Source organism: Motacilla alba, chromosome 8 (assembly GCF_015832195.1).
Source record: "Motacilla alba alba isolate MOTALB_02 chromosome 8, Motacilla_alba_V1.0_pri, whole genome shotgun sequence".
Lineage (NCBI taxonomy): Eukaryota > Metazoa > Chordata > Aves > Passeriformes > Motacillidae > Motacilla > Motacilla alba.
The window spans coordinates 23,630,828-23,653,909 of record NC_052023.1 but is presented as its reverse complement, the minus strand read 5'-3'; the positions used below and the strand labels follow the sequence as shown (position 1 = coordinate 23,653,909).

The following is a 23,082-nucleotide window of genomic DNA, read 5'->3' as shown; positions in this document are numbered from 1 at the left end:
ATATTCAGTTTTCAAAACTTGCAGTTAATTTTTTTGAGGAAAACTTATTGAGATGAGTCCCAACGTCACTGTTCTACTATCGAGTGAAATATTAAATATGTCTTTGCAGAACATCAGGCACTTGTGTTTAAATCCCACTAGAGACACAAGCTGAGTTTTACAGCAGAAATCCTTAAGATGGCAATGAAGAGGAGGCAGTTTTCTGCGCAAAACTGGAGGATACAACGATTCCTCATGTTGCCAGATGTAAATCTCTGCCTATCTCTCATCTCTCCATGAACACCAGGTCATTAAATACGGGTTAGGAGGAGTTAACAACACAACTGATGTGAAGAACAGCCTTTCTGCAGCCTTCCAGCACTCTGTTCTCACCAGCTCCCGGACAAAGAGCCTTTCACTGCCCAGCCTTGTAGGAATGCTTTGCATACAAAAAGAGACACGAGAAACAAAAGGATCCTGTAGCTCACAGAACTATTCAGCCTTGCTTGGCATTTGGGAAGTTACAAACTGCACTCAAAGGGACTGACTAAGCAAATGAGACCAGAATGTAATGGGTAACACTGAATGTTCAAATACTGGAAAACAGAGTGGAAAATGCATCCCTGCATCTCTGTTAAGAGGGAGGGAGGAAAACACTCTGAATAATTCAGAAATAATAAAGAAAGGTGGTCTGCAACAGCCCCAAACAAAACCCTAAATAAGCTTGTAAGCATTGAAAAAAAGCAATTTGGAAGGCCAGATCCTCAGGAAAAAATAAGGTGGTTTGAATCCTACACACATGGAGTCATGGAAGTGAAATCACTTCTCTAGCTGAGTAGACCAGTCACCTGATAGAAAGGAAAAAGAGATGAAATCATAGATGCTACAGGAACAGCAGTGAATCAAACATCACAAAGCCGCTGTCCCAAAACGTGTGGCTCTGCTACTGCAGGACCCATTCCTTCAATACTCCCCTCTGCCTCCTGTCCTTTCCATTTACCCTTTGCAGGAGACCATCCTACTGCAAAAGGAATGAATGGGAAACATAAATCTAACTCGTTCTTCACTGTCATTACCCAGCTCCAGCTCTCCCACCAAACAGTCTCAATTCCCTCCTCTGTTAACTGCTCCAGACAGGGACTGGTTGCTACTTTCTCTGTGCCTGTGCCAAGCACAGCACAGCTCCACTTCTGAGGAGCATGGTTATCAGGGCAAAATACATTATGGAAAAGAGGAATTTGGCCTCCTTCTAACCTCATGTGGATAGCTCACCACCTCTGGCTTCCATCACACTTTGGAATACCACTCTGTATCCCCACACCCAGGGCCAGGAGGAGCTGCTCTCCTTCCCTCCAAGAACTTCCATGGAAGGCTTCTACATCAAAATGCCACCAGGATCTTTTTCTTTTAACTCTCCATGCCCCCTTGAACCAAACAACTAGAGAATATCAGAATGTACAGTGTTAAAAGCTTGGCAGATTTCCAAAGCTGTCTGCTGCACTTGGATACCAAGCTCCCATGAAGGGATGTGGATGTTCAATTACTGCTAAATAGCTCTGGGAACACAAGTCATCCCACTCACTACTCAACATACCAGTCTGTGCTCAAGGTTTTGTCTAGTGACTTCTAATCTATCTTAAAAGAAAACCTTTACAGGCTGAATCTGGCTAAAAAAATTAATCGGGCTTCTGTCTCTAATTTAATCAAAAGCTAAAGGGTAATGTGAAATCCTGGAGGAAAGAGTTTAAAAATGCAACAGTCAGATTTCTGAAACTGTTTCTCTTAAGCACAGCATCCACTTTTTTATTTGCTTCCCTGACTCAGGAAGAGCAGCTTTTGAACACCATAAATGCTTCCTGCCCCAAATTCAGTCAGCACTGTACTGCTTGGACAGGATACTCAGCAGACAAACGACCAGAAGGTTTCCCCACACACTTAGGGTACAGGACATGCACATTTCCCCAAGATTCCCAGGATTTTTTGTGTGAGCTGGGTTTGTCTAAGTCTAACACATTCATCAGACAATTCTGCAGCACTGCATCCACAGCAAACCCAGCAGAAACTGAAGGCACTGGGCTTGAGGGTGATCCAGCTTCCACAAATCCATTGTGGAGGAGGTTTTTCAGTGAGTATGTCCCTACAAACTAATATATCTTGCAAAGGACGTGGATGCTGTTTCCTCCTCTCTCCCAAGGAGCTGCTCACCCGTAAAAAGCTGGAAGGGCCTTTTTTGATCAGGTCACATCACTGCTCTCCCTTGGACCAAACTCAGAGAGCTCAGCACTTCTCATTGTTCCCTTACTCCACAACCCTGCTCTATCCCCAAGAATAAGAGACAGGGCTCAAACTCTTCAGATGAAACTGAAACTGCCAACAAATGCCAAAACTGTGCTGCCTTTGTTTTTTATTTTAAAGAGATTGCCTATTTCATTATTACTTCACAGGCACACAAAACAAAACACAAATTCTGCACTGACACCCATTTTAGCCTCTGCACTCTGATTATTAACAGGTATCACTAAAAACAAAGTTGCAAAAATGCAGGCTCTGGGCTACTTTTTCTCAACTAATCTAGAGATGAAAACCAAGCTGGTTAAAATCAATTACTATCCATCTTTTTTTTCAATTTTTTTTCTTATAACATCTGCTTTTCTTCACAAGTCCATATTCCTCAGCTACATGTATATCATTCTAATTTTTATAGCTTAAATTTAATCTATATTTGTCTCCCAAGCCATAAAATTCTAGACTATCCATGATACACAAAAAGCCAAGAGAAACATCCATGCATTCTTAAGCACTATGCTCCAATGATTTGTGAGAAGGGAAGGAAGTGTAACCTCCTAGGATTTCCTGTGGATCCTCTCATGTATTAAAAAAGGCTGGGGATGATGCTGACAAGATCAGGCAGCCCCTTCCTCTGAAGGGGATATTGTAACTTGCTCAGAGAGGTACACAAGCCAGCAAGATCAAAACTGGGCTCAGAAAAGAGCTGTTCTATGGAGACAGTTCTCCTGGGCTTTCCTGCTCTCTCCAGACATTTTAATCTCTTCAAATCAGTGTGAGAGGAGGAATGCAGGGCCAGCTTCCTTAGAGCCTCAATGTTTTTATATTCTTGTACCTATCCACTGTCAATTTTTATCATTTCTCACATTCTGAACCAGAACTGGGATGGACTGAGAGATAAAGCACAGAACAGTCAATGTAACTGTAACCAAGGCTGCTCTCCAGGACGGCTGCTCTTTTCTCAGCTGACTGCTTACCTGATTGTCAGGTTATTATTATTATCTTTACTAACTGAGCCACACAGCTTTCCTACAAAGCAGCCAGGACTATCATTTCCAGACAGAAAAGAAAAGCACAGATAATTTATCAATGCCTTGTTCCTTATCTACCTAATGGGAGATAGTACAAAATTAAACCCTAGCAGAACATTAAACCCTAGGAGCTCTTGTGCCCCTTCTCTGTTCTAATTACTTCATGCCAGAGCAACCATTTCTGTGAATGACAGATTGTGAAAGTGCAACAAATATGCCACTCCCAAAAGAAGAGCACCCCTGACCCAGCCATGTCTCAGTTAGAATTTAGGGTGAGAAACTAATGCTGTGTGTCCCAAGCATTTATGCAGACACAGCTGCCATGATTTAACAGTCTGACCATAAAAGCTGTTCTTATAACATTTAGCAGTTCTTGGGCTGTCTGCAGAAATTTATGGCTGCATATTCATGTGATGCAATACAACAGGAGAGCAAATTCTTTCATGTGTTTCTATAATCCCTGCTCTGAATCAGCTGCCTCCAAATAGGAGAGATCGGTCTAAAAACACTGGTATCCAACAAAATTTTGGAACCTATTCTAGGTGTGACTTTGCAGCACATGCATTCTGTTGGGATTTTTGGAGGAAACTTGAATTAATTTTGCTGTGTTGGTCCAGCTGGGTTCTTTAGCAGCCAGACATGGCACACTTTCCTTACCTATGCTTTGATGAGCGTTGGGATGTGAGCAGCAATGCATTTATAGACTGGATCTTTATGCTGAAATTCTGGATTTTGAAGTATTCTTGACAACAGATTATTAATTCCATGCCCACTAAGAGCAAGCAAGAAGTTCCTTTCCCCTGTGATGTAAATGATGGGTCCATTTCCACTGGAAATTTCCACAGCAGTGGCTCTTACCTGTCCAGAAGAAGCTCCAGCACTGCCCTGGGAGAAGCAAAGGCCCTGTATGTTGCAAGGAAGATGCTGATGTAGGAAAAATCCGCATCTCCAAAAGCTGTGAGAAGGTTCTCCACCAGTTTCTCCAAAGTTCCAGCTTTTATAGCCCTGATCTTGGATGTTTCATACTGTCTGACAGTGTGCTCTGGGGGTAACTGGTCTCCTTCACCCTACAAAAGGAAACAAAAAGCACAAAAAAATCAGACAGGAGACAGATCCCCGACACAGATTAAATCATATCTTTGCACAGGAATTGGCCATCACCAGTTACTAAATGTTTTTGTCAATTTTTGTGCTGTCCTGGCACCAAATGCTGTATCAAATAATGGATTTTTTAAGAAACTTTATTTTAAAACATTTTTCTGTCGTGCTCAAAAAAACATTTTACAGTGAGACCACTATCAAGTTAAGTCATGATTCCACCATATATTATCATCTAAAAGACAATCCATCATCTCACAAAGAGCAGCATTACTGAAGGGAATAGAAATGATAATTCAGTGTTTCACTTAACTTCTGAATAAACACAAAAACTGACCATAACTTAAGCACTGGCACTTGTGATTCCCTTGCTGAAAATACCATTTTTGGGGTGTCACACAGAATCCAAGGCCAGAACACATTTGGTGCAAAAACATTTCAAGATACTTTTGCAAGGAGGGTGTCAAACTCATTTTGCAAACAAGGCATCCTAACATTCCAATTTTCTCTTAAGAGTTTCCACTTGGCACAATATTTGTCCATAAATCTAGGGCTTGGGACTGTGTGTGGGTATGTTTTTTAAACAGCATTTGCTTTAAATGCTTACAGCCTGCTTTGAGTCTGAAAGAACATTTCCTTAATTAGTTAGAGGGCAGTTCAGAAAAGTATTTTCGTGACTCTATTTTGTAAAGCATGTGGGATAAAAAATGGGATTATAAATAAAAAATGTCCAACATTTACTCAAACACCTTGACAGTGAGGGCACAAGGACAGCATGTTAATGACAGTCACTACCAACCCTGGCTCGGGATACTGACAAAACACAAAGGAAAAAAATAATCTATTAATAAAGATAATTTAAAGAAATACCCCACCCACTTCCTATTTACATCACTACCCTCCACTGCTTTGGAATTGTTTCTAATAGACATCCTTTTCAGTTTTAAACAATATAGATGTCTTTAACATCATTCTAAAGTTCTGTTGCTAATATTACTTACAAAGCTCTGCCATCTCATTTCCCAGCTTCATGAGCGCCAACAAACCCTTGCTGCAACATTAAAATACATTACTGTCTGTATTTAAAAAAAAAAAAAAAACAAAAAACAAAACCAAAACAGACAAGACAGGGAATATTTTGCTACATTTTGTTCCATGGATCTTTAAAAGGTGTGTAACTTGTAATGTGTCTGACCTAAATGGGCATCTGGAAATATATGAATTATAAAAATGAACTAAAATTGTATCTGGAATTACATATGACACTGTCATTACAGAAAAATTATTAACAGGATATGTTGTCACCCCTATGTAGCTCTCTTACATTCAAATCTTCCATAAGCAAAACTTGGTTGCATAAAAAAAAATTTCAATTTTCTTGCTAACTCTTCATCTTACAATTGTGATACACTTTTGAAAAGAACTAGTTACACAATACAACCACTTTCAGACAGGGAAGAAAGTCTGCACCACTGTATTTAACTCTTAATTTTTGATCCAGCAGATTGTCCCGTTCACAGTGCAGTGGTTTATGGGCATATTCCACATAAAACCCTCTCATTCTCCCATGTTAGTATATTCAAAACAAGGGCAGAATCTGCTTCCAAGACTGATACACGCACAAAATTTTCCATTAATTGCAACACTACAGCTTCCCTGAGACATCATGTTGGGAGAATGTTAAAAAGAAACAAAACCCAAAAAAAAATCCCACCAAACTTAAACAAAACCAACCCAGTTTCTGAAAAATCTAAAACTTTGTCAGCAAAACATCAGACTGCTAGAAATCATCGTGAGAGTTCTGGGATTGCTTGTATTTGTATTATTTTAGCAATTCTGCCTGTAAGTTTAAAAGGAAAAGGGACTTGGCAGACAAGCTCAATAACAGGCTTTGAGAACAAGACCTTGTGGGCTGAGTTTCAGGCTAACAGGAAACTGCTCAGTCTGGATTTAATCAAGAGGGCATCTCTTCACTGACACAGGCAGGCTACCCAAAGGCAAAGGAGTTTTCATGTTTGCTTCAGAGCTCTCTGCTCAGAGGAACACTCTACTCACTGCCATGAAAAAACGCTCCTAAAGCTGTCTGCAATTTCTGACAGGGGTGCACAGTGAGCACTGTTAGTGGTACCAACAAATGACACCAGTTTTGCACTGTTTTGTACACCCAAAGAACAAAAAAAAGCTCCCCAGCTCCTCTTTGTCTCCTTCAGGACCATGTCCAGTGGTCTAACACAGACATCAACATTTCAGGGCATTGGTAACATTTTCTCAGTCCTCTAAAATTCACAGATATGGCATTTTATACTCTGATTTATGTCTTTTAAAGTCTCATTTTGATTTTTCAGGGAACAGACTGTAACCTTGATAATCCGCAAGTGTAAGTGATGAGCAAGCAGCTACCAACAAGACAGACAGTTTGCTTTCAAAAGCAAACACAGAAAGATTAAATGGAGGTATGTACTTGCAGATCCTTATTTTCTGAGGTTGTGTGCGTACTGATGTAGTGTAATTCCAACAACTTTACTAGCCCTTGGCAATGCTGTACCTTCAGAGGGGCCCACTGTCTTTAAGGTGATCATCTTACAGCTCTACAGCATTAAACATTACCTACGTACACAGCTCTTGCTGAAAAAGGAGAGCTCCGTGCACACCAAAACACATCCAGGCTGAAAAGCTTCCTGCCAACACTACCTGTTAAGCTCCACTGGGAATACAGACTAACTCTAAACACCACCAGTGCCCAAATAAATGCTACAGCCTAGCAAGAGGGATCAGAGACTCAAGATAAAAAGGAAAGTTAAAACTCTGATCGGTACAGAACCAGGCTGCTACCCAAACAGCCATACTGAACTGCAGTCATTGTCTTAGAAATATCACTGGAAAGAATTGCTTTCACCCAAAAACCCCCACTGCTCTGCACAGGTTTTTTTCCAATGCAAATATTATCTGTTGAGATTCTGGAAGTGAGAATGGTGGGATGAAGTCAATCTAATTGTTTTTCATTACGCAGATTGGAAAAAAATACTAAAACAACTGGGATGAACAATAATAAGAGGAGGTGGCAAATATACTTCAGGCTCAGTCATTTGAAACATTACCACGCCACTACAGATTTGTTTTATCCGAAATTCTGCAGGTTTTTTTCAGGAGCATCTAACTAGCACTTTAAATGCATTTTTACCAATTTTGACAGGTTCTTTAAAGCTTTTCACTTTCCTTGAAACTTACAGCTTTTCCAGATGGAGAGTATTCCACTCTGTTTTTATTAACTTACTGGACAGACACCCTGTGCTGGAATAAAAGTGCCTGAAGTGCATTAACTTGTACATCAACTCAAAGCACTCTAATCAAGATTGCCACTGTTTGTCTAAATATGAATCTGAAAATAGAAATCAGATGCTCTTTGTGATTTTAACCTTATTTTTTTTCACATTGCTTCCTTACACACAGGTTCTCCAATACGTCTTTAACGTCTACACCCATCCTTGGGGGAAATAAAAAAAGGGGGGAAAAAATCAAATTGTGGAATGACTGCACTTGAAAAAAAAAATATATTTTTAATATATATAGCTTATATATATAAAATATATTTTTATATATGCTATATATTTTAATATATATAAAAATACATAGCATCAAATATATATATCTCCAAATATAAGCATCCATAATGTCAGTTTAAGAGGAGAAAAGCCTGAAACACCCTTCATTTAACACATAGACACACATCACTCAAGAAAACAGCGAGACAGATGAACAGAAGTTGTTTAGCTGTCTTAGTCAAGTATTTTAGTAAAGAACAACTGCAAAGACATTAACAACTTTGGTGACAACAAAGCGTTTCCTTCCCACAAAGCCCTCGATGGAGTTTTTAACCGAGCGGAGGAAGCGGGATCGCGCCGCGGCTGCCGGACAGACAGACAGACAGACGGACCCACAGCAGCTGACATTCATCTGCACCGACTCCCAGCTCCGCCGCATGACCGCCGAACAAAAAAAAAAAACCCTCTGAGAAGTGCGGATTCTGCCCAAAGAATGCCACAGAGCAGCGCCTGGGCTGACCTGATCAGAGTCACAAGCATTTCAAGGGGTTGGGGCCAGGCCGCTCCCATCCCCGCCCGCCCTCAGCGCTGAGGGCCCGGCACAGTCAGGGACCTGCGGAACCCAGCGCACAAAACAGCCTGCAGGGCCAAAAATGCCAATGTGAGCAGAATTTCCAGCCTAGGAAAACGCTGTGCCCAGCTGATAGCACGGAAAACAGTCTGCATGGGCAGAACTGTGAATTTGGAGCAGAATTTGGAGCAGAATTTCCAGCCTAGGAAAACGCTGTGCCCAGCAGCCAGCACAGAAAACAGGCTGCAGGGGCAAAAATGCCAATTTGGAGCAGAATTTCCAGCCTAGGAAAACGCTATGCCCAGCTGATAGCACAGAAAACAGGCTGCAGGGACAGAACTGCGAATTTGGAGCAAAATTTCCACCCTAGGAAGGCTCTGTGCCCAGCTGTCAGCACAGAAAACAGGCTGCAGGGACAGAACTGCAAATTTGGAGCAAAATTTCCACCCTAGGAAGGCTCTGTGCCTAGCTGCCAGCACAGAAAACAGGCTGCATAGGGAAAACTGTGAATTTGGAGCAGAATTTCCAGCCTAGGAAAACACTGTGCCCCGCTCACAGCACAGAAAACAGGCTGCAGGGGCAAAACTGTGAATTTGGAGCAGAATTTCCAGCCTAGGAAACCTCTGTGCCCAGCTGATAGTACAGAAAACAGGCTGCATGGGGAAAACTGTGAATTTGGAGCAGAAATTCCAGCCTAGGAAGGCTCTGTGCCCAGCTGCCAGCACAGAAAACAGTCTGCATGGGCAAAACTGCAAATTTGGAGCAGCAATTCTAGCCTAGGAAAACGCTGCGCCCAGCTGCCAGCACGGAAAACAGGCTGCATGGGCAGAATTGCGAATTTGAGCAGAAATTCCAGCCTAGGAAAATGCTGTGCCCAGCTCACAGCACAGAAAACAGGCTGCAGGGGCAAAACTGTGAATTTGGAGCAGAATTTCCAGCCTAGGAAGGCTCTGTGCCCAGCTGCCAGCACAGAAAACAGGCTGCATGGGGAAAACTGTGAATTTGGAGCAGAATTTCCAGCCTAGGAAAACACTGTGCCCCGCTCACAGCACAGAAAACAGGCTGCAGGGGCAAAACTGTGAATTTGGAGCAGAAATTCCAGCCTAGGAAAATGCTGTGCCCAGCTCACAGCACAGAAAACAGGCTGCAGGGGCAAAACTGTGAATTTGGAGCAGAAATTCCAGCCTAGGAAAATGCTGTGCCCAGCTCACAGCACAGAAAACAGGCTGCACGGGGAACACTGTGATTTTGGAGCAGAATTTCCAGCCTAGGAAAACACTGTGCCCCGCTCACAGCACAGAAAACAGGCTGCAGGGGCAAAACTGTGAATTTGGAGCAGAATTTCCAGGCTAGGAAAGCGCTGCTGGCAGTGCAGGGCTTGGGTGGCCAGCAGCGGATGTCCTGCAGACAAAGGCAGATGCTTTTATCCTACAGTGCACTTGGAAATGAAATGAAATAAAATTACGCCAGAGCTCTCTACAGAACTCTCTCCACTTCAATAACTCTCATTTCCTCGTTTTGAATACTGTTAAATAACCAAACAAACAAACAACACCAAACGAAACAAAAACAAACAAACACAAACCAAACAAAAGGAAAAAGAAACACCAAAACACCCACACAAAACCAGAATTCTGCATACTGACTGCACCAAACTCAGAAGCCAAAATAAGTTTATGAACTCTTTCCTAAGCTCCAAAAAGGAGGGGTATTCCTGGATTTCCAATGCTCCGCCCTTTTCCTTTCTTGCCGCACAAATACCCGTTCTTGGCAGCGATCCACAGTTTCCAGGACCAATTAATTCCATGATCATGACACAAAAGGCATTCTTGTTTTCTCCTCCAAGCTCACAGCCTGGCTGGTATCTGTCTGCAGTGCTGGCAAACAGTCACAAAAGCTGTGGGGCAGATTTAGAGGGGAAAAAGAGAAAAGGAAAAAAGCCTCTTACACAGATGCTGCTGCTCAGTCAGAACCTTTTCACTCAGACACCTTGCAGCTACTTAAAGTCACTCTGGGGAAAATAAGAAACAAGAAATAAGTTCCGTGGTGCTGAGCTGTGCATTCTCACACCTTCTGAGGCGAGGCAAATTTTGACTCATTTGGGTATCGGTGAATTTTGTGGGACCAGCTCTACATAAATCTAAGCAAAAGTAAAGAAGCCAAATTCACAAATCGCCTCTCCCTGCATGCATCTAAAGGAGTTTTAGCAAGTGCATTATAAATTGAATCTTCAAAGAGGTCTAGGTTAAAATGGCTCTGTGCAGGCCTTAGAAATGTTGGATCTTATCCAGCCCTGGGAACATAGAAATTCTTGCTCTGAATTTACCCACTCAGAAGCATCTGTGCAGCAAGGAACATAGCCATATTATTCACTGAGAATCAAGTCACCCAGGAGGTTCACTGTGCAGCATACAAGGTTTCTAAATAAAGAAAAAAATCACCTGAGCAGCTCCAGATCTCCATCTCTAACTTGTACAATCTATGCATTTACCTTCTCGTCGCTTCCTACCTACAAAAAGCTCCCTCTCATCCTGCCTCTCACCTCTCTTGCTCGGAAGACTTTTGCCAAAACCAATACAAGGCCTCTCACCCTCTTCTCTCCTCTGACTCAGTGTCATCATTGAGCTAACTGAACCTGAATCATCAGATTATTGATGTTTCTTTTCTGTTTGTCGTGTTCCACAGATCTGCAGTTCACCACAACCCTGTACCCTCTCAGGCATGCCAGGGATGTATTATTTTCATAACTTGTATTATGAAATATTCCTTGTGGTGGTTTTGATTGGACACTGAAGCTTAGCAAGTTCCTAATTTGAAACTGAAAAGCAAGAAAAAGAAACCAGTAAGTCAGGTAAGACTCTTAGTCATGTGCATCTTACATGGTTGGTGGTACATCTGTCATCAAATGACATTTACTACAAACACTCTTACAATCCAGTAAATAAAGGTGTCCCATACTAAGTATCTTTCCAAAGCCATTCTGTAGTAAAAGAAAATTATTTGTAAAACTCAGTATCCTCCTCTCTTCAGTGCCCAGAAACACCAAAATGCCCAATCTCCAAACCAAGCAGTAAATAAATATTTAAAATAATAAACAGCTAAGTGAACAGAGCACCAGGATGAAGGCAAGGAAATGGGTTTTAGTGCCCATTTTGGCTGTACAATCAGCTCATTTTCTAAAATATTTTGACTTCTGGAGCCAAAGGAAGTGTTACACAGTGTCTCCCTGAGAGAAGAGCTCTACGAAGTCACCTGGGACTTGCGTAAAGCAAGTGATTAATTGTGAAAACTACTAACAGCTTTTCCAGGTATGGATTACAGAAGGTCCTTAAGGAGGTAAAGGCAGCTGGGGCAGCTCCCCTTTGCCCCAGAAACAGTTATTACTGCTTCTGTTCACAGGCTTTATCTAACTCCTCTTCCTCTTTCCCCACACTCTCACAGCTTCCACTCTGCCCTGGAAATCTGGAAGTGCCAAAGCACCCAGGAACCTTTACAGGGAACCACAAGGGAGAAGAGGTGCTGAGCAAAGAAAACAAGTATAAAAGGTGGCAGCTCAAACTTTTCACTTGAGTCTGAAACAGCTTCTTGTGATTCTGATTATAGATTACAGGGATAGGTACAGTGCACCTGCCATCTGACAAATACTGACAGGTTCAATCTCATAGCACAGCAAATTCTGCATTTATACACAATATTTCTAAGCTGCCTTGATGTTAAAAATGACAACTCTCTGCCTACCCTAAGAAATGCCAGAGAAAAGCTATTATTTAAATGTTTGTGAAACAGTGGCCAACAAAGCCCTTTGCCATGTTTCTTTCATGAAAAATGCTGAAATATGCTGTCATTTTTTAATAAATACCAAGCGTAGCAAAAAGAGGGGATGATTGATATTACCACTAACACAGTCAGACAGATTTCATATGGTATCATGATTTTTGACTACCAACAGAATACTTGTCCTGTGACAAGTCACACTATTTTTTACCTCCTTCCAGAAATGTAATTTAAATTAATTATGGAGCTCATCATCACTTTCTGCTCAGTCAGTAGAAACAAAGAAGGTCCTGTATGAGGCAGGCAACAGTGCTAAATTGAAAATGGATTTAAGGATGCCACAAGTAATAATTCTGTTGCATAATAGTAGCACAAATGCATATTACATAACCCAAAATGCTTTTATTCATCCTAATTGTATTGTTGGCTTTCCTTTCACACTGTAAAGCTTGCTCAAGCAGACACAGAAATTAAATTTATACCGAGTCAGGAAATCAGTGTAAACTGCCACTGTATCCAGTGTTAGCAACAAGGCAAGAGTGATAAATTACTAATAGTATGAATAGTTGGAAATTAAACCTGTAGGTGAGGGGAGATGACATGCCTTCTGACAGAGGAGAAAATATTTAGCAGAAGACTGATTCATATTTTTAAATAAACTGAAGAAGGTATTTTTGTGGAACAACAAATACCCAAGAAATGCTGTTACATGTCTCATAATAATTAATTATCATTAATAATGTGAGCAATCCCTAATGACAAACTTTTCTAAGCTTTTAAGAAGAAATGGGTTAGCAGTCAGTAGCCACTTTTGTAGCATGGAAACATACCTAAACTGCATTATAAACTTCATTTCCATGGCTGTGCTTTTTACTACCCTTTGTTTTGAAACTAAGAGGCCTCTTCAGGGTGGGGTCTGAGTAGAAAAAGCAGTAATAGGAAGCTAATGTTTCCTAATATTAAGTGTTACCAGCTTGAATATTTATTTATGTGCTGAAAGAGTCCAAAAATATTAACTCAATCATTAGTCCAGGCCAAACTGCATTTTTACTATATTATCTAGACACCACAAGGGATGAAGCATGGTGTGCCCTGGTGTTCCTGTCCTGCACACACCCCCCTGCAGAGCCAGGGAGTGACAGTGTTTGGCCACACGTGTGTCTGCAAGCCATGGCTACATCCTTGTCCCAGCTGTACAGGTAGTTTATGAGAAATCCTGCATTTCACAGGACCAACAGAGGCTGTGACAACTGAACTACCATGCAACTACACAGATGTGCCTTCTCCTAACTGCAGCACCAGGGGTGAGCCCTCCTCTTCTGCCCCAGCACAAGCAGTGTGAGCTGGCCCTGAACCCTCTGCAGATATTTGTGCTTTGGTTTAAGAACGCTGTGTTGCACTTGGACTGAAATCCTTAGGCAATGGACATAAATCAAAACACATAATTATGTGGAAGTACTGAGTCAGAATGCAAAGTAAGTATAGCTTGCAAGTAAAGGGAAAAAGAAAAAAAGAAAAAATGCCAGATAAATCAGAAGTTGTCCACACTGGTTTGATTTTTCTTCTTTTTTGAGGGGGTTGTTGTTTAACTACCCACCAGGAGTTAATAGCATACTTCTGCTCTTCCCTGTCCTGTTCTCTCTGACCACCTGATGTTTTCCTGAACAAAGTGCCTGTTTTTGCAGGAAGAATGCAAGCCTCATGCTTTAAGTAAGTGTGCAAGAGTTCATTCACATTTTCTCTGCTCCAGAGAGCCAGGAGCCTGGAGCACAGCCAGAATCAATCCGAAGCACTCCATGGAAGGAATGCAAAGGCCTAAGATCTGCCTTCCAAGTGAAACACGTTGCTGTTACTCATGGGGCATTTCCAACAGCAGCACAATGGGCTGCCATCTCCAAACCAAAGGCACCAGCCCTGCCCTAAAGGGTTTCTACTCTAAGAAACACAAAATGTATCAGAAGTACAGCCAGGGATTACTACAAACCAAGCAAACAAAAGCAGAGGTATACCTTCATAATAATTTTCTTGCTGTATTTGCATGGAATATTAAAGCCAGGTTTCAAGTGCCCCTCAGGAGTATTTAGTTAATTAATTTATTTTGCACTGAAGACAACAGCTAATCCAGAAGAGTGCACTGACTTGTTTGCATCCCAACACCAACACATCTCTGAAATGTTGTGAACCTCATCTGACAAGTTCTATCCACAGGAATCCTCTAAACAACTGAAGGACATTCTGCACTCAATTCGAGTCAAAACAAAAACTCCATTTACTCAATACATGCAAGCTTGCGTGGGGCATGAACTATATTTAGAAAGAAATAAAACCCTAGGTAGCTCTAACATGATGGTCCATTTCTGCTTTAGGATTTATAGATACTAACACAGAGCCACTGGGATCTGGCAGTCTAATGAGATCTACCACAAGTCTCCAGTTTGAAGGCCAGGGGCTATCTCAAGGCATTCAGTCATTCCATATTGTTCAGTCATTCTGAGATCTTTCAATGGAGAATGCCACTTAGTAATAAAAACATGCTGTTTCACTTGCACAGAGAGCCCATGCACTCCCCAGAAAAAACAGCTGCTGAGTGGAAGAAAGGCTGAGTCTCCGTAGGGAGAAAGTACAAAGTAGGTGAGGGGGTGGGAGGGGAAAATAAAATAATCCTTTAAACTGCTTTCAAACCAAAAAAAATGGGAAGAATATAAGAGAAAAAAAATAGATGAAATACACTATAATAACAGGATTACTCCACAAAAGCACTTGAAATGCCTACACCTCCTTAGTGCCATTGTGGCCCAGGGGCAGCACTGGTGGCTGCTGTCATAGCATTGTGCAGGACAGCCATGGAGGTGGCACAGGAAAAAGTCAGAACTCCATCAGTCTGCAACCCAGAAGAGCAAAAGGCTAGTAAATGTCACCATGCAAAGTGGCACAAAGCTTCACACCTGAGGTGGAGCTGCCAAAATCTCTTTTTGATTGCCAAAGCTGCTGAAGGCAAGCTACATTCTGATGTGCAGCAGATGGTTTATGCAACTAAATGGAGATAAATGTGAGAGGCCAGAAAAAAGTCTGCTGAAAGTCCTACCCTCAGAGGTCCCATGGTGGCACACAGATCTGAGAAAAGGCCTGAAGGGTTACAGTAGGTAGAACATTACATATTTCAGCACAATGCTTGGAAGTGACAACAAAAGCAAACAAAAAAATGCCCGAGGAGCCCATATGTAGAGTACCCTGCTCTGCTCAAGCTGCCTCATTACTGAAGTAGCTATTGTGAAGCTGAATGGAGGAAAGCAAAGGGCAACCCACACAATTCCTACTTTTGCAGAGTCTAAAACTGCACAGATGCAAACTTTTGCTTTACACACATAAAAAAAGAGCAAGATCTGAGCACCCAGAGTTCTCCTGAACCAGGAGGAGGTAGCAGGGCTGCTGGAAAACCAGCCCACACCCAACTCCTGTACCATGTGGCAGTATGGCCCTGACACCTCCCGGGCATTAAAGTCCTCATGATTCTTTTGATAAGTACCTGTGTTCAATCTTATTCTCCCTCATTAAACATTTGCTGCAAACAAATTGAAACCAGAACTTTATAAAGAGCCACACATAACAATTGTAATTTTAAACTAAACTAGAGGTTTTCCCTCCTCTAACCAGATGCTATAGAGGAAGGTGAAGAAATAACACACATAACATTCAGAATAACAAGCCTAAAGGAAAAGACTCTTCTCAGCTGCAGGACATGTTTGCTTCATCCCTAAATCACAAAAAATAATGTCTTGTGTTTTGAATCTCATATATTTGTTCTCATTATTTACATAAATGTTCAATCTTCTCTGAATCCTCCTGGACTTGGTTGGACTCGATTACTCTGCCAGCAGCAAGTCCCTTCAGGTTAATTACACACAATGTAAAATCACTAATTTCTCCCCCCCCCCCCCCGCCTCCTCCCTTGCTTTCAAAACCACTCTGGAGATAACATGTCCCTTCTCCACTCACTGTTTTGAAGGCTTTTCCTATATCCTCCTATTCATTGCCAGAATGGAGCCTCAGTCCTATGAGGATTTATTGTAAAACTTGCACATCAGCCCCAGTTGCACCAAGACACAAATATAACATTGCTCACCTTTTTGGTGTCTCCAAACCCCTTTCCACTTGTGGATCCCCCTTCTAGTTCTCCTACCTTTGAGATGAGGGAACAAGCACCAAGAACGAGTGAGGAGTTACTGTCATCTCCCTAAGAGTATTTTCTAAGCTTTACTTCACTCCCCCCTCCCCTGCTGTAACTTAATATTCGAGCTTCCTTTCACAACTGCTGTTGCATGGGGGGCAAATGCTTCCACAGAACTCTGGACTCTCAGAAGGCCAGGTCTTCTCCCCAGGTGGTTTTAATTTATTCACTTCTGGTCCTAAATTGTTTCCATGTGCTGCTGAGCCTTGCTAAGCAGCTGTTCCTCACTGCATGTGTCACATGTGAAGAAGATATCCATGTGATAACAGTGTGAAGCCACTAAATAAATATTACCATGCAGCTCTGACAGCTAATCCATCTCCCATAACTTTTTTAATGCTTCAAACCCTTCAGCAGCCTCAAAACCCCAGCCTTTTTGAAGTCACATTCACCCCAGAAACACTTTTTCCCCATCTCTTTTCCACCTTCCCGATGAAAGGGGAATCTCCCAAACCCAGGCCACAGCACTGAGGCTGAATTTTAATCCCCACCCAATCCTACTTCTGTGCTGTGTTAGATTACAACATCCAACACAGTCAGTCTGGACAAAACCTGCAGCCATGCTTTGAAAGTCATTGGGTGAAAGATGGATATGTTTCTTCTTTCCTTGCAGTCCCTAAATTGTCACCTATTGGTGGCATGGTGCTAAACTGAAGTGCAGTATTCAGACTTAAGCATGAGTTTAGTTTGGTCCAAGGTAAAAGGATTTCCATAAATAGTAAATGGATTTCCATATCCAAAACACAGAATTCCTCACTATAGCTTTAATACTTTATTTAAATTAAAAAAAAAAAAAGAAAAGAAAAAAAATAAAATGAAACACACATCATCATAATCAATAACATTCTTATTTCATAAGGTTAAAAACTTAACATAGACTATAGTTGAGCCCTACATGCTGGTGTACCATCCAGGAAGAATTACAAGTCACTTCTGAAGAGCTTGTCTGGCCACTGAACATAGTGCTTTTTGGGGTGAATCAAAGGCAAAAGTACTTTTGGGAGACTGCAGAAGCAAACCATGACACCTTCCCAGAGACTGAGAACTGCTGGTGAGCTGCTCAACCTTTCAGGAATGAGGTTCCAATTCCCTTTAGGAATCATCTTTCACAGTCTCTGATACTATCTTAATGTGGTATTAACACTAAGACATCACACACTTTTTGCCCCTGCTTTACAAGACACTACGCAGTGACTACGCAAAGGCAAGGAAGAGCAGGATCCACACCGAGTTAGCATTTATTTACCCCTGTTACACAAAACAACCCTGTCTCCGAGGGGCTAAGCCATGATCTGACTACTTTGTGCTGGCTTCTTCACACAGGTGCACCCCCTTACAGTGCTGGCTAAAGGAAATTCTGTATTTTAAAAACAGCAGCAGCAAAAGATGTAAGTTCAAAGCATGCATGTACACACATATTTTTAATTAGCTCTACCAAGGTTAAATTTAAATCCAAGTGTGACTAACGTACATGAAATGCTCCAGCCTGCTCCTTAAATGAAGGCATCAAAACCCCAAACAGTGAAACTAATGGTTTCTCCAGGGCTGTTCTCTGTACAACATCTCAGTCCAGTTCATGTGCTGCATCTCACAGGCTTTCCGATGACACATAGCCACATTCCTTGCCAACTCTTCCTTAACCCAGCAAGTGACCTACATCTAGCATTCAGAAAGAAAGTGCCAGTTCCTTTGCAGAGCAAGCAAAATTTGGGGCTTATTCCTTTCACTTACTGCTTCTTAAAAAAGCAAGCAAGATAACACACAGAGATGTCAGCAGCAAGACAGTTAAGGCACTGGAATTTAGGGAGAACCTGTAGCACCCAAGCAGCACAGTTTAAAAAAACAGTCATCCTGGCTGTCAGAGGAATTCCCAGGGGAAAGCAATTACAGCACAGGATGTCATTCTAATCCTGCATGTCACAGGTAAATGCCAAGGGCAAGTTTTGTCCATGAGCAGGCTTGCTGGGAGATATCCAAAATGCAGATACACACAGCCAGTGCAGCAACAGAACAGTTTCCAGCAGCTTTACTCAAGAGGCTCCCTTAACCCTTTTTATTCCATTTAATACAAGAACCATTAGTAAGAGGTGCCCCTGCACAGCCCCAGGAAGGCAGGCTGGCCCTGCCTCTGCCTCGTTGCTCATGGCTGTGCCAGGGTATCCCAGCCCTAACTCAGCCTTCGTAACACCACAGGATTTAACCCTGTCACGCTTTGGCAGCTCGGAGTGGGAGGTTTTACACTCAACTGAGAGCATAACACTGTGCTACAAAGCCAGTCACCCTTCTAATTATGCATTTTGGATTTGGAACTGGCAAAGTAATGGACAGTAATCTTTCAGGCTTCCTTTTTAGAACTCTTAATAGGCTCAGTTTCCATTTTTGAGTGTCTGTTGCACACAAAGCCTCTATTAACCAGCTGATGACTGTATCCAAGACTGCTACTTAGGATACCCCTGGAACCTGAACCAGGAAGCCAGGAGAAAAATATTCCATGAGAAGTCATTAATAAGGGCTATGAATTGTACCATGGTACTATTATGCCCACAACTGAAGGAAGGACAGGAGGAAAGAGCCTGCTCCAAACCAAAACACAAGCTGAGCGAGATGCCAAAGCTTTCTTCTGGATAACTGAGTACATGTCTATGGGTAAAATCATTCCGTTCCCTCAGAATACACAACTTTGTGGGTCTCCAGCACCCAACAGGCATCTTCCCCCAAGCAAACCCCAAGTGAGCACACCCCATCCCCCTTCCAAGACAGCTCCTCGGAGACTCTGGAGTGGACAGCAGCACAGCTCAGTTTCCATAGGAAGCCTGTCAGCTCCTTGGGAACTGCTTTTCTGTTTCTGCCAAATATACAGCCAGAACTACACCCTAGCCTTGGTCTGGGCAGTCAGGACAGGCTGAGGAAACTTGATTTAGCAGAGGGAGTCTGCTTTAGCCAAAAGTGACCAACACATGCTCTAAATGAAGAGACAAAACAGCAAGCTGCAGCAAGGACAATGATCAGCCAAGCCTTTGCCTGCTGCTTCCACAGGAAACCACACTCGACCAGAACATCTGGTATCTAAGGGCAAGATGAAAAAGAAATCACAGAGCTGGCTCAGAAGGGCACGTGGGAGGGCAGGAGCAGGCTCAGAGAAAATGTCAGGTTTTGCTTCTTCCTAAATGCTGATGATTCCAGGCACCACTTAAAACTCAACCCAGAGTTAGGAGGTCTGTGCTGGAAAGAAAGAAATCCAGACTAAAGTATCTTTTCTGACATACTGATCAAGTCAGAGAGATGGTTGCGTCCCAGGTCCCAACTGGGATACAGATTAGTTAGCCACAAGTTTTTGCAATGTTTTTCTGTCTGAACTCTCCAGCACAAACTTCCTGCCAATGTATGTGACTGTGGATGTGCTTAGAAGCCAAACTTGTAGTCACATGCAGTTTTCAGTGCAAGGCAATCACTCACACTAAATAAAAAAATAAAAAAAAAAAATTTTTTTAAATTAAAAACTTCTTTCTAAAACACCACAAAATTCCCAGAAAAGTTAATTATCAAGTAATAGTAGTGCTAAGAATATACACAAAGAATAAGTGATACATTTGCTACTTTTCAGCTTTTCCTACTTTCAGCATTTTAAGGTACTGAAAAGCACCCTTCTAACAGCAGTTCATTGACAATTTTGGAACATGTTCTGCTGTACACCCAGCATTATGATATTAAAGACACTTTAAGACAAGCTATGTTTTGCCTCCATCTCTGCCTTAATAAAGTCCAGAGCCATAAGTTCAGCTGTAGTGAAGAAGAGAAAGCAAAAAGTAAAAACTAAGTGTCTAAAATCTCCTCTAGATGTGTAATCCATGCCTAATGAAGCCAGGCAGCCTGGCCATAAGTGAGCAGCAGACTCTTGATCTGTTATCTGGATATTTAAGACTCAAAGGAAGAGGAGTCCTTGTCATCCATCAGTAAAGCAATGGACTCTGAAAGCTCAGCAGTCATTTCAGGTGTGGAGAACCAGCACTGAGGCTTGGGGAGCTCCAGTTCCTGGCTGCATTTCCTGTGATCTGCCCCACCAAATACTCACACATTGCAGGTCTCTTCCTCACTCCTCCCCAGATGAAGGAGTCTGATAGGACAGACATTTGCAGGTATTCAGGAGCCCCTCATGTCTGAGCGGCTCATTCCTCACCATTCCCTCCTCTCCCAGGGCTGGACAGCCCATCCCTCCCTAACTCCTGCAAGGGGCAGATAAAGCACTCCAGCTGCTTAACCCAGGCCCGACACTAGCCACTTCACAGCACTTCAAAACTTCGTTTGCTTTTGTTTTAGTAATCTTGTCCACCCGCCCACACCACACCCATGCCTCTATTCTACCTGCAGCCCTCTCCCCCCATCTCTCCGCCCGCTGCCGTTTCCCTTCTCTCCAGCTGTTCACTGTTTCCCGTAGATCACGGGCCGGAGTTCACCTGCCCAGGCCACTGGCACTGGCAGCACATTGCTCCTGGCCACAGAAATTCAGCTGCTCAGTGGCTGATCTACTCTTACATCCAGAGTTTGGCTGTCCTTGCCTACTTCTGGCTACAGTGTGACTCGCTGGTCTCTGTCACTGCACGGCTACCTGGCTGTCACTTCAAGACCAAAGCCCCCTCGGAACATTTGTCTCATGCTTTGGTACCTTTTCCTCAGGGACAACAGCACCATCCTGACATCCAGCCTCCCTATGGGCTGCATTCACATCCTCAGAGGGAAACTGAATCCCATTTTTCAGGTTCTTTCTGAAAATAAAGTTTTAAAACACAATATTCCCTTTCTAACCACATCATTCAAACTCCCTGCTGTGCTCCCAAACCTTCCCTTCCAGTTACCAAGATGCCTTTTTCTCTAGCCTGACATAATGCCATTCAAACTGATGACTGTACACCCCAAATCCTCCTCTTCCCCTCTTCCGAGTGTGTGCCATCCGGATGTACAAATCTCTACTTCTCCATCCTTTTCTCTCACAAAGATGTCGGGCCATGTATCTCAGCTTCCATGGCTTTTGTAGCTTGTTCCTCTCTCTCCAGGATCCTGGAGACCTCTCAAAATCTACCCTGGAGACACCAAAACCCACATTGTTTTCAAAAAAACCGCATTCATGGTAGAATCCATTGAGTTTGGGAGGGATTCTCTCTCAATATTTCTATGTTCTATCTATGTTTGACTTTCGAAGCTTTGATACCAATCATCAGCTAAGATGTATGTACAGATAATCCTCTTTAAATATCATGTCTGCACATCCTTTTAAGTCAAAACATTGCTTTTGTGCAACATCTCTCACAATACTGAACTCCCGCTAGAACTTTTAGTATTTCCTAATACTCCTAATACTTAATACTTACTTGTAATACTTAAAGTCTTAAGCTTCACTAAATATTTAGTGACTAAGTATGTGGTGACAAAAGCAGTGGCTATTATTGGCATCCTTTGATGTCTAGTATTAAAATTAAAGCTAAGAAATGCAGTTATTATCCAAAAGCTTCTCACTGCTGAAAGTTTCAGAATTGCTGCTGCCTGCTTAAGTCACAGCCCGTTTCTCTTTTCCTTTTGTTAGTTGTAGAAGTTTGAAACGCAAGAAAGGCATTTCTGTATTTCAGTAGGCAAGTGTTTATGGGGCTGTAGTTGGAATCTTATGATTGGCCTTTAAACAATCCATTCTCTCATTACAGGGCCAACCGTTCAGTGACCCTGGATGGGTTCTTAGGATGGAGAATCTTAAGGAAGGTTCATTAGACTTGACCTGCCACAAGAAGCTCAGTGCTTCAGAAGGGGTCATACTGCTAAGTGGACTTTTACAGGACACAAGCTGACACTGAGAAAAAGTTTTTTAAAAAGGAAATCCAGGCAATATGGTCAATAAGTGAGTTACTGTGTTTGTTACTGGGAAGGCTCAATACTTGCTGATGTACAAATAGGTCGTTGACCTTGAGTCTTCAAACTAAGCCTGATTTAGAGTACCTTCAAAAAAATTAGGACCAACATTGCTAAATCCAACACCTTGTTAATTTAGTGCTAATGAATTTCAAAGCATAGAAAAAAATCATAAACCCTTATAAACTCCAGATTAAAAAAAAAAAAGGTCATCTGATGACAGTTCTAAAAGAGACAATTTGGCTCTTCAAAGCCAAACTGCTGGGGGCAGGGATGGCTCTTCATAAATAATGCTCTGGGTTAGAGGCTATTTATTGATTTCAGGACCACAAAAAAAGCCATTAATAAAACAAGATCACAAGAAGAGCTTAAAATACTTAATGTTCTGACGAGCTTAAAAGAAACAAACAGCCCATATGTTCCAAAATATTTTTAAGTAATATACACAAGATTTGGGGGGTTTTGCTCATGAAAGAGACTGGACTGGGAGCTGAAGTCACAGATTTATGCCTGGAACAGATGTGGATTTCTGACACATTATCTCCTTCCCCACAAACATTCCGACCTCAAAAAACCAAGAGCAGGCAGAGGAACCTGACAGTCACTGCCCTGACCTTGCCATCCCTGGTCCTCCTATTGGGAAGGGCAGCATCAGCTGTGGGGATGACCACAGGAACA

At 42.2% G+C, this 23,082-nt stretch overlaps 1 protein-coding gene across 4 annotated transcripts in view; it reads right to left on the bottom strand.

The window, feature by feature from the left end:
• RGL1 (ral guanine nucleotide dissociation stimulator like 1) overlaps window positions 1-23,082 on the bottom strand; it is a 55,130-nt gene that overhangs the window by 29,577 nt on the left and 2,471 nt on the right. For 2 of the 4 annotated variants that reach the window (XM_038143883.1, XM_038143886.1), the window contains exon 3: window positions 4,155-4,363. In XM_038143883.1, the coding sequence (XP_037999811.1) occupies window positions 4,155-4,363 (209 nt within the window). Of the gene's footprint in view, window positions 1-4,154; window positions 4,364-5,395; window positions 5,446-10,268; window positions 16,193-23,082 lie in introns of those variants that run through there. The other 2 variants (XM_038143885.1, XM_038143884.1) reach the window with 2 other exon arrangements.